This window comes from Ammospiza nelsoni, chromosome 1 (genome assembly GCF_027579445.1).
Source record: "Ammospiza nelsoni isolate bAmmNel1 chromosome 1, bAmmNel1.pri, whole genome shotgun sequence".
Classification (NCBI taxonomy): Eukaryota; Metazoa; Chordata; class Aves; order Passeriformes; family Passerellidae; genus Ammospiza; species Ammospiza nelsoni.
The window spans coordinates 12,739,183-12,751,055 of NC_080633.1; the positions used below are offsets into that span (position 1 = coordinate 12,739,183).

The following is an 11,873-nucleotide window of genomic DNA, read 5'->3' on the forward strand; positions in this document are numbered from 1 at the left end:
AGGTGCAGCCTTGCGGCAACAATCACATTAACTATTTATTCCGCTGAGGCAAGCCATGAGACAAGAGCAGCTTGGCAGATATGGAAGAACTCCTGGTTTCTACTGCCAACATTATTTTCCCAACAGGGCTTGTCTTCCACAAAGTGACCTGACCCAAAGGTGTTTGCACCCGTGACCAGGTGTGACTCAAGACAAAGCAGCAACACAGTACTTGACATTGTTTGGTGTGTAGGACTTGGAGAGGAGAAAGATGAAAACAGACACGTGATGCTGATAAGAATTTCTTTTTATGTTATTCCAATAAAAAATACATTCATACAGAAATATAACAATCTTGCAAAAAACAATTTCAAATAAAATCTTGTAAAACAAAATTTTTACAAAAATCTTACAAAGAGATTCTTTAGATAACAGGGTGCTTCAAAAACAAAAAAAGAAATTTCACTAATAGAAACTTTTTCTTCTTAAATTTCAAGCAAAAATGTTTTATTTTTTTTATTTTTCAGCTTGATTGAGGCTCAGTTATCACCTGAACAAAATGTACTTGCTTATTAAGAAAATTACAGGCATTTGACATATGGCACACAGCCCCACCCCATCCACACAAGTCTGATGGTGTTTCACAATTGAGACAAGCCAGTGCAAGTTTTTTTTTTGTTTGTTTGGGGTTGGTTTGTTTGTTTATAATTTTTTTTTTTATTTCTTGTTTATAAGAATTACGGCTAAGTCAAGGACAATGCAAACAAGGAGTTAAAAATACAACAAAACCCAATTGTAAATAGAAATTCATTTTCTAGAATTTTTTTTCTGTTTGGGGGAAGAAAAAAAAAGTGCATTTTTAGGCAATTTAAATTAAAAATGAAATGAGAATGATTTAAGCCTGTGTGTTCCATAGAACCAGATCACTTGCATATACTTTTTTTAAACCACTTATCTACATACATTTCCAGGAAGATATACCAAAATATTAGCAGAGTAAGCAAGACTGATAATTAATAGTAAAAGAAACGGGTCACATGTTTCATTGCATCAACTGTAGTGAGCTGGTTTAAAAAAAACAAAACAAAACAAAACTGGTTTTGGACAGACTATTCCTACTCTAGGGAAAAACAGCCTTTATTTTAGCTGAACTATGTAAAATTAGAGCTTAACCACCACAACGACTAGCTCACTCACAGGTCCTCCAGTAAGCTGGAAGGCCAAAACCCGAGTGTACTTCTTCTGCACACAGCTAATATTCTTTTAGCATGCCAAAATTCGGTTCATATCATTCTTAAATGGCCACAGATACGCTATTCCAGACAACCTAATAACTACAAAACACAGTCAGCAGTCTGAGAAGGACTGAATGCCAACAAAGCCTTTAGCATGCCATTAAGCTAAAGGTAAAGCCTCTAAAAATGCTAGATTTTGATTAACTGTATCTTTCATTTCTTTGTCTCCTTAATGACCATATTGCAGGGAGGAAGGGGGAAGAGGGAATATTTTGATGGGCTGTGGCATTTTCTAGCTATGTGTTCTAGTTCTTTTCCTTTTAAAAAAAATATTTATATATTATCTATATATATACACACATACACAGACTGTACACACAAATATACATACACAATTATTTTTCTGCCCACTTTTAAAAAAAAAGTAATATAGTTTCTTTCTGTATGACCAACAGATAGCTAGATATATAGATGTGAAACTTGTGCCTTTTAAGCAAATACATCTTTTAATACTTCTGTATCTTTAATATGTATGAAAACTTGACATATTAAGTACAGTTGGGGTGTGTATATACACAGTTGTTGTGCAAGGTCAATATAAAAAAAGTCTCAAGGTGGCAGAACTGGTCAGGTATTCAATTGGCATATGCATTATACTGTAACACAGTCAAATTGTCTAAGTTAAACAAATACTGTACTGACATGAATGACTTTTCTCTATATTTGTCTTTGTGAAGGAGGACCCTGGAAGTAACCTTTTTTTCCCCTCATATTATACATTTGATACAGTACAATGCCAGGTGAAAAGAGAGCCTTAATAAAGCATGCATCACCCATACCCCTGTATAAGACCCCCTGCAAGAGAAGGTCACTTGCATAAGGCACCATTATTAAGGTCAACAGTGCATTAACAGCTAGAAAACCAGAAGTTAGTCCTCAAGGCATAAATAAGAGAAAAATTAGCTGCATGAGAAAAATCAGTTTCTAACCAATAGTGGTTTTATCCACCCAACAAAAAAATTATTCATGTTCCATACATTATGTAACATTAGACCAATTGTATTTTAGCTGCTCTTAACTGGAATCAAAACTGCAGTCCTGATTAAAGAATGGAAAAGCATATAGTTCCCCAGAACCATGCAATAACCTTTGTATTATAATGAAAAGTTATAGTTGTGTTACATTTGTAAATACACAGCTTATACAATGGATTACAAATGAGCTCTGTAGCAAGTAAAACAAGCTACTTGACACATTGCACGTTTAATAGCTGCACCAGACACCTAAAGCTCCTCTCACACAGGAACAGGGAAGTTTTCCCCATTTCCATTCTGGCATCCTGACTCTTTTTTTTCCCCCTTTCCCCCTCTCAGGTTTTCCCTCTAAAAAGGTGCAGACACCCCTCCCCCCACCCCTTGGAAATGATTGGTGGTCGTCCCATCTCACGAGATATTCCTCACATACAAGACATTCAGACTATTTTTTTTCTCTTACAGTTATAAAACAACCACAAGAAAAAAAATGTGCCTCAGCATACAGTCATCAAGAGATCCTCATCGCATACAGTCGCCCAATCATTAACATTCTCAGTGCACATGCTCACGGCAAAGGCTTAGGAGCCACTCAGAAGGTTAGATACCAGTGTATGAGTCCAGGAAACCCCAAACATCATGCACCGCGGTTGCTATGCCGTTCTTACATGACTTATTAGCCCTCAAAAGACCTTCAAGGAAGTGAGGTCCTGGAGGCAACTGGGTAGGGTGCAAAATGGCATGCTTTGGCTGGAACACGCATCCCTCCGCTCAAGGCTCTTCAACCTTGACGCCTCTTAGCCCGCAGGATTCACCTCTTGACCCGCTCAGAGGTGTCTCTTCATGTGAAGGGCCAGGTGGTCAGACCTGGAAAAACACCTGCAAGGCAAGAGCGAGGGCGCGTTAGCCCGCGGCCGCCGGAACGCGACGCGCGATACACCACGCGGGGCTGAGGCACCTCCCCTCGCTCTGCTGCTCCCAAACAACTGCTGGAGGAGGGACTTGGCATTCCCGGGACACACGGGAGTGCTCAGGGTGTCTGTGGGCACCCAGGAGCGCTGCAGATGGCGGTGGTAGCGCTGCGGACTTATCGGCGCTCATCGGCAAGATCAGGCTACAAACCGCTTCCCAACGGTTAGCAAAATGGAAGGGTTTTCCCAGCCTAAATATTAAATAGTTCCTTAAAACCACCAGACACGGTGGTGTTCCCAAACAACTCCTATGAAAAGCAGCCTAGACTGGCTTTCCAACAAGCATTAAAAATAACTATTTAAAAGGGTTCATTTCAACCACATACCTGTCACAGTGACTACATTTAAAAGGCTTGGCACCAGTGTGCTTTCTGAAGTGTCTGGTTAATTCATCACTTCTTGCAAAACGCCACTCACACCCTTCCCATGAACATCTGTAAGGTTTTTCCCCTACAAAGAAAGCAGATTACATGTTAGTCATGACTTCATTCAAAGACAGGTGCTATCATTTTCTATGTAAACCTCCTTCACTCCTCCAAAGACAGAAAATTTTATTCAACCTATCTGAATGCTTCAGAACATGTAAGCAAAGAAGGCTCACAAAATTCATCCACATGATTCCTACTTGTCTTGCTGCAACAGCACATCAAATAATCTCATTCTCACGAAAAATAATAATAATAAAAAGTGATTAAACAGGCTCCTGGGAAACAAAGGAATCCAGCCCTCTACCATTCCTGTTCATCCCTAATGGCAGGCTTACTCCCAAACAGGTACCATTCACCTCACAAAGGTGATTAAAGACAGCACAGCTAGGCTCCAAAATGCAATTAGGCTACTGTATTGCATCAAAGTTCTCTGTCACTCACTCATCTGCATAACATGCAACCTCCTTTTTGCTGAGCCACTTATTCTTGGAAAAGCCTGCATACCACTTTGAACACTGCTATTTCAGCATTCAAGAAATACCACTTCCATTCACAGGAACGTTCTCAACCAGATAGCACCAGAACACCAGTTCTGCAATACTTCTGAGCCTGGCAGCTATTTATGTCTGCTCAACAACCACGGTTTCAGGGAAAATAGTTTTTTCTTTTGAAATAATCCTGTTTTATCTGACTTCTGCATGACAATGGGAGCATCCGAGCTTGATCAGACGTCCCATAAAAGCCACAAAATGTTAAGCTCATGAGTCAAAATAGAATTTTCTCCCTGAATTCTCTTTCCCACATCTTAGGGGGAAAAAATAAAAAAGCCAACCATGCATATAGGTGTTTGGACTGGTACACCAAGAGCACCATGCCAGTTCCTCACATTAAGCCATGCCTACTGAGCCAAGGCACAGCTCTACATATCTAACTGCTGTCATAAAGAGATGTCAAATAATAATGCTCAAACAAGCACATCAGCAGGCTACTTCAACCATGAAATATTTATAAAAGCCCTGAAGTGTCTACCTTCCTCACTTTCTTTCCCAGTAACACACAGGATTGTTATTTTTAGTTCAGGTTTCATAAAAATAAAATGTTGTTGTTCAGTAATTTGGGATCAAATTATACAGTATAGCTCATACATTTAAGTCCAATTGGGCAGATGTGTCAGAGGGACAACAACACACTGTGGTTTTCCAAGATTTTTTGCTGATAACAATGGCACGCATAAGTGTTAAATGAGTTACAAATATAGATATACTTAATATAACCAAGGCCTTGGTATGTCTGATAAAATAGACCCAATGTGGACTGAAGCATAACAACAAGTTCTTACAGATCTGACTGATTTTTGGATATACATTCCTTTTTTTCAGCAAAAATGTCCTAGCACACTTTTGCTTTAAAAATAATTGTCAAGAAAGGCCTGTCCTTTCCAGGCCAAAATAGTCCAGACCTATTTTGGCTGGACCTTTGCTCCTGAAGACCACGTGCTGCTGCAGCTTCCCAGCCACTGCCTGCTTAGACGAGTGGCTCCTATTTGCTATGACAGCAGCCTAATCCACCAGCAAGTGCCCTGGCTCATGAAGGGAATGAGGAAGTGATGTCTTCCATGCTGGTAAGCCTCTGCTGCTATTACATCATCTCTCCAAACCTGGGCTACCACCCAGCGATTGAGCAACGCCGTGACACCACCATCACCACCACCACCACCGCGGGGTATTCCCTGCAGCAGCTGCCAGGTCTCAATAAGCATTAAGGGTTACTAACCTGTATGAGTGCGCTGATGTGCTTTCAGATGTGAGCTTTTGGTGTAAACTTTCCTGCACCCGTTAAAGTGACACCTGTGAACGCGCCTTCTGCCATCGGGCGAGGTGTCACCGGCCGAGGGTGCACCTTTCTCTGCAGTCTTTCCAGTGGTACCGGTACGGATTTTCCCCGGTGAATGCAACTCACCCGGCGTACAACTCCATATCTGGGAAGAAGGCTCCTTGCTCAGCTCAGGAGACGAAGGGGGAGTGGAAGTGACAGATGAACTCAAGTTTCCTGAACTGGCTAAAACATCGCTTATAGGGTCAGAGGTAAACTTTGTCGTGGGCGAGAGCTCCTCAGAGCTGTCTGAAGATTCGCTGCTCACGTCAGAATTCAAACTGTTGGTCTCTAAGTTCTGACTAGCAAGATTGTCCTCTTTTGGGACACATGTGTTCTTCAGTTCAGATTCCTCCTTTTTCTCACGTGCCAGAATAATTTTGGTCCAGAGATCCTCTTGGCTATCAAATTTGATTTCAGATGCAGAAACATAACAGGGTTCACTCTGAAGATACCGTTCCAGCTCCAGACATGTCTAGGTGAAAGAGAAGGAAAAAACAGAGGAAAGTTACAGGCCTGCTTAAAAATAAACCAAATTATTTTACACTTCAAAAGGCATGCAGGAATGTTGTACGTTCGATTTGAGGTTTCTGGGTTCAAAACAAATTAAAGGCTCCTCAAGCCGTAACTAGGTGACTGTTACGATGAAAAGAAATCAGTTTTCAAGACCTGGGCAAGAGTTCAAACACACAGCTGAAGGTGCAAGTCAGCTTTGGTTTCCAAAATAGCATTCTAATGACTCAGTTGAATTATCATCACTCTCATCATAAAATCTGTGTTTTCAGCAGGCTGACGTTGAAAAGGACCATAGAGAACCACAACATAAAACTACACTTCGCTCTTGCACCTTGACTAATTTCAAGTTGTTTTGTATCTCTTTCTCACACGAGCACAAGGCTGCAAAGATCCAACTGAATACAATGTGCTCTGACACCCAGCTAAAACCCAAACCCTGTGTGAGAAAACAAAGCCACATTTCAGCATGGCTGCAGAGCTGCCGGCCTGTCTTCTGGGGACATCAATGGAGCAGCAGACATCCTCCCATTTCCTGTGCATGAGAACACAGCACACTCGACTTTCAAAGAATGTCATTTCCAAGCACACTGGCATGCACACCACACAAGCCAAACTGCTCCCATGCGTGTTCAGAGGAACAGGGAGAACTTCAACAACAGAGGAGAGGGGAGGAAAAAAGTTCCAGAATAGAAATGTTCTGTTCTATAGGATGCAAAATGGGAAATTACTCTGAGGTCCTGCTGGGAGTCCCACAATGAACAAGAACTTTATCTACTGGCCAAGAGTGCAACTGTATGAGTCATCTCTTTCTTTCACGCAATGCCAAAGGAGACTTCCTTTTAAAACCATGACCATCTGCCAAGAAAGTACTCTGCAAATGTACATGTAACAGTACATGGACAACTTCCCCCCAACCACATTCTCCTGACTCCATGACAGAAAACAAAACAAAAAACAAAACCACCCTAAATGGGTGAAACTGTGGGTTTCAATTTCATTTCACCCTGCTGACTTTCTAGCCATCTTTCAGAGAACAGGAAAAAAAGGGAAAAAAAAAAAAAAAAAAAAAAAAGAGGAACGTGAACTGTTATGGCAACAAGCTGATGTTTCGGGATTATTCTTTCCACTATAGGAAATGATCCATATGGAAGCTTTACACAGAAAACGGACACACCAAGTTTCCAAACCAAACACTACTTATTTTAGCAAGATCACCTTTTCCAAGCCCGGTAGCAAAACCCGGTCCCAAATGCCACACATTCCCCCCACAGCCCCTTTCCATCTGCCCATGAGCAGAGCCGCCATGGGAGCAGCCTCCTTTCTCCCCCAGCACTGCTCCAGTAAACTGGGTCACATGCTCTGGTCAGGCTCCGAGTGTGGGCAAAAATCGGACAGAAAAATCAGAACCACAAACAACCCCCAAAAACCAAACCCACTGTTGCACACGGTATTTATGTATTTGTCTATAATTAGGGAACTGGGTTGCAATGCTTTTAAAAACAAGAAGGGTTTCTACAGCGACAGCACAATAGTGCTTTGATTTTCCGTGAAAACAAGCAAAAAAAAGCATTTATTAAGATCTTGTTAAACTTTCATATTCCCGGCTAATTTAAATTCCTCATTAGGTAGATTAGTAATGGGGAGCAGAGTGAAGCTCTCCGAGTTTAAATGCCTCTGAAGGCTACTGGGAACGAGGGCTGGCGCTTCGCCAAGAGCCCGAATGCCTGAAGGAAACTACTTAGCTCCATTTCAATCACGTACTATGGAGCTGCCGCTCTGAAAGGGGAGCGGGGGGAGGGAGAGAGGGGGGAAAAAAAAATAAAAGTCATCGCATACAATTAGTAGGCATGTGAAGGTTGTAACACTTTGCATTTCAACCTTCTGGGAAAGGCTCCTTCGTCCTTGTGCAAAGCCAGCAGGTATCCGATCCGGTGCCCGGGCTGAGCAGCCCCCGCCGGGCAGCGAGCGCAGCGCCGGCCCCGCTGCCCCGGGGCTGTCAGACCCCGCCGTCCCGCAGCAAAGAGAGGAAGGGAAGGGAAAAAAATGGGCAAAAAAAATATGTCCATTAAAGGGAAGAAGGTTCCGTTCTTCTCCCTTGCCGGCCACGGCAATTAGCACAAGGGGATCGCTGTCATATGACTGACAACTCACGGGCTCGACAAAGCTCCCTGCGCTGGGAACGGCCGCGCTCTGTACATGTACATACACAGGCACACACACGGACACGGTGTGCACCGACACTCCTGAAGGGCTTTTTTCCCCGTCTTCGCCAGGAACAAAAACAATAATTGTATACATTTGCAGAAAAAAAAAAAAATTAAAACAAAACAAAACAAAAAAACACCAGCAAAAAATAAACCAAAAACATAAACCACAGCACAGGGCGCAGAGCAGCCCTTGGCCAAGGCAGGGAGCTCGGATGACAAGACCCAGCTGTGGAGTCTGGACCGGGTACAAGCGCAAAACTTTTGCCAGGACTCGGTGTGGAGCGAGCGGCGGCTCGGCGCGGCTGCGGAGCGGGGCGGCCGCGGGCGCTGACAGCCCCCGGCAGCGCCGGCGGTAAACAGCGAGCGACGGGGATGCGCAGCTCCTTCATCCGCCTCGGGACTGTGCCCCCCAGACAGCCGTCTGCTCAAAGCCGAAACACCTGCTTCAAAACATCTCTACACATTTGTGCTGAATTCTCCCCAAACTCCTCGCTGACACTCGGGCTTGATTTTTTTTTTCCTTTTTTTTTTTTCCTTTTTCTTTTTTAAATCCGCTTATCCTTTAATACGGCTTAAAAAAAAATCCCCGACAACAACAACAACATCGACATCCTCGTTTACCTGTTGCCAATATTCCTCCAGGGACGGCAAGGCTGAGAAGTAACCCGTGTCGTGCACAATCTGGAGTTCCTGGAAGATGCTGCACATTGGGAGAACATCCATGTCTCAAGTTGCAACAACAAAGTCAGTGCTGGTTACCAAAAATACAGATGCCTCCTTTATGTGCAGGGGTTGCGGGGTGTGTGCGGGGGGGTGTCAACCTCTGCTCTCAGTTTCCAAGCCCCCCCCCCCTTCCTCCAGAGATGAAAAAAAGAAAAAAAAAATAAAATTGTATATATAGAGATATATATTAATTCCTTGAGGAGCTCGGGGAGGAAAAAAGACCCAAAGTTTCATGCAAAGTTTAATCGCACAGCAGGGCAGGACGTCTCCCGGGGCGGGCGCGCGGCTGTCCCCCCTCCCGCGGCCGGCGGACCTGGCGCAGGAGCGGCCCCAATATTTGCAAACACGGCGCGGACTCTGCGAGCGGAGCCCCCCGCAAAACTTCCCTATTCAAAGCTCTGCCCGGCCGCGCCGCCGCCCCGCCCCCGCGCCCGCCCCCGCCCCGCGTGATCCCGGCGCGCCGCCCGCCGCCGCCGCCCAATCCCCGCCGCGCGCCCCGCGACCCGCGTGCCGATGACGTCAGAGCCGCCCAATCGCCGCGCCGCAGACATCGCGGCTCCTCCTGGCGTGACCGAGCCCGGCCGTGACGGCTCCCGCCATTGGCCCGATTCGAAATTCGCCCCCTCCTGATTGGCCGGCCCGGCGGCAGGCTATTTTTAGCAGGGTATATAAAGCGGGGAAGCAGCGGCTGGGCTTTTTTTTTTCTTCTGAAGGGGCGGTGTGTGCGCGCGGAGCGGCCGCGCGGGGGAGGGGAGCGGCGCTGCCGGCGGCGGCCGCGGGGGGCGCTGCGGAGCCGGGCCGGGGCTATGCCGGGCCTGAGCCGGGGCGTCCCGTCGTATCCGTCTGTCCGGGGGTAACCGTGACCCCTGGGCGGGACTGTCCCCTCTGTCCGGGGATAACCGTGCCCCCTCGGGCCTGAGCAGGGCTGTCCCGTCTGTCCGGGGATAACCGTGTCCCCCCGAGCCTGAGCAGGGCTGTCCCGTCTGTCCGGGGGTAACTGTGACCCCCCCCCCCCATGTCTGAGTAGAGGTGTCCCGGCTGACCGGGGTAATGGTGACCCCTCAGGCCTGTGCCAGGGTAACCGTGACCCGCTGGGCCTGAGCAGGGGTGTCCCGTCGTGTCCCTCTGTCCGGGGGTAACCGTGACCCCCTCAGAGATCCCCCCACAGCTCCTTCCCCCTGAGGGTGCGAAGCAGCACCCACAGGCTCTGCGTTGTGCTTTCCAGTGAGCTGGAGGGCTTGGATGTTTCTGTCCTTCCTTTGTCCCCCAAATTTGTCTTTTCCTTGGGCAAGCCTCAAGGACACCTTGGACAGGAATTAGGTCCCAAATCAGACCTGGATGATGGTCCTGGAGCTTCACACGGAGGGAGATCTTAGCCTGGATGAATGACGCAGCGGATGCTCCTGGCCAGCACCATCCGACACTGCCTCTCCCAATTCCACCTCAGCACACATAGTTATTTGTGTCCATGGAGTGTCAGCTTTTTTAAGACTAGACTTGTCAATGATATGAATGTCTTAATATAATTTAAGAAACTGTGGTCATTAGATTTCCAAAAGAGTATCCAGTAGATGGAACAAACAGTCCTAATGTTTTTATTAGTTTTTTTTAAAGGACTTTTAATTTTCTGCTGATATTTCCATCGTAATCTCAGTCTTATTCTTTCGATTTCCCCACTTTTCTCTGTATCTGTTGCTGGTTGCCTACAAATGGTAACTGGAGTGTTTAATGTGTATTTCTTCTGCCTAGTGTCTTCTGTGAGCTGGTGACTGCAGGTGTGAAAATGCCAGTCTAACTTTCCATCCCTGGGCCCCTCATAAACTATTAATATGATGATTCCTTAAACAAACAACTGGTGTTCATGGTTGGTTTTCCTGTGTCTATGGAAAAAAAAAGAAGTATAAGGTCAATGAGAGCATTATTTTATGTTTAGCAAAACAAGGCGATGCTGAAAACACAAAACATCTAAATCCAGATAATTATGCACGCTTGGTTGAATCAGTAATTCTTTACTTGGTTTCACATGGCTAAACATGTAAATATATATCCAAAATTACCTTGCAGGCAACAGATAGTGCAGGTCATTTTGTATCTACTTGTGGCCAAAATGAGATCCTTTTTCTGAAGAAAAGTGCAGAAGGAAAAAAAAAATAAAGGCCCTCTTAAGTAGATGAATTATACACCTTACTTGAGCCTACTTTTAGTTCTGTGGGGTAAAATATTTTTTGGCCTGAAATGTGGTGTGGGCTCCAGTCAAATATAACCTGGTAACATAACTCTGGGAATCATTAGTGTTTTTTTAACTGACCAGCTCCCTGTTTAGACAAGATTTTATTTTCAAACATAGTGACAGTAAATGCAACTATCTGCTCTGTCTATTTTACACTTGCCCCCTTTTTAGCTGTGTGTCATGTCAGAGAAATCTGGGCTTGTCAGAGGCTGGATGAGGTTGGCTCTGCCCACATGGAGTTTGAGACATAATGATCTTAATTTGTATGGGCAGTATTTCCCAGTGAAGGACAACTGGAAACAGCAGATGTAAACTGATGGAGATGAAAAAGTCCTTAAATGAAATGCCTCTTTAATAAGTAAGGTTTTTTGCACTGCTGTCAGACTGTGATTGGTTGAGTGGGACGAAGAATCCTGTAGGAAAAAATGAACCAAATCAAAGAAAACTATGGCACAGATGTGACTATTGTGCAGTAAAAACTCTTTTAGGTTATATTCTGATTAAATCCTGGCTTTCATTAGACAATTACCAATGGACAAAAGAAAATTGACATATGTGTCTCTGGGTGAGTTCTAGGTTGTGACTGTACTGAGAAATTTTAATTTCAAGTATCAAAAAAGCATCAATAGAGCTAAAGGTCAAATCCAGATAAGAAAGAATGGGTAAGAAAACAGAGTGGAG

At 44.8% G+C, this 11,873-nt stretch overlaps 1 protein-coding gene across 2 annotated transcripts; it reads right to left on the reverse strand.

Moving 5' to 3' along the window:
* Positions 1–268: 268 nt before the first annotated feature.
* KLF6 (KLF transcription factor 6) lies at positions 269–9,327 on the reverse strand. Of its 2 annotated transcripts, none has more exons than XM_059467934.1 (4): positions 8,861–9,327; positions 5,418–5,991; positions 3,543–3,666; positions 269–3,124 (listed from the first exon to the last, which is right to left on the reverse strand). In XM_059467934.1, the coding sequence occupies exons 1-4, from the start codon at positions 8,960–8,962 to the stop codon at positions 3,073–3,075; spliced, it is 852 nt and encodes a 283-aa protein (XP_059323917.1). In that variant the 5' UTR covers positions 8,963–9,327; the 3' UTR covers positions 269–3,072. The 2 variants fall into 2 exon arrangements, with proteins under 2 accessions (XP_059323917.1, XP_059323907.1); XM_059467924.1 differs by lacking the exon at positions 8,861–9,327 and adding an exon at positions 7,869–8,847.
* Positions 9,328–11,873: the final 2,546 nt, after the last annotated feature.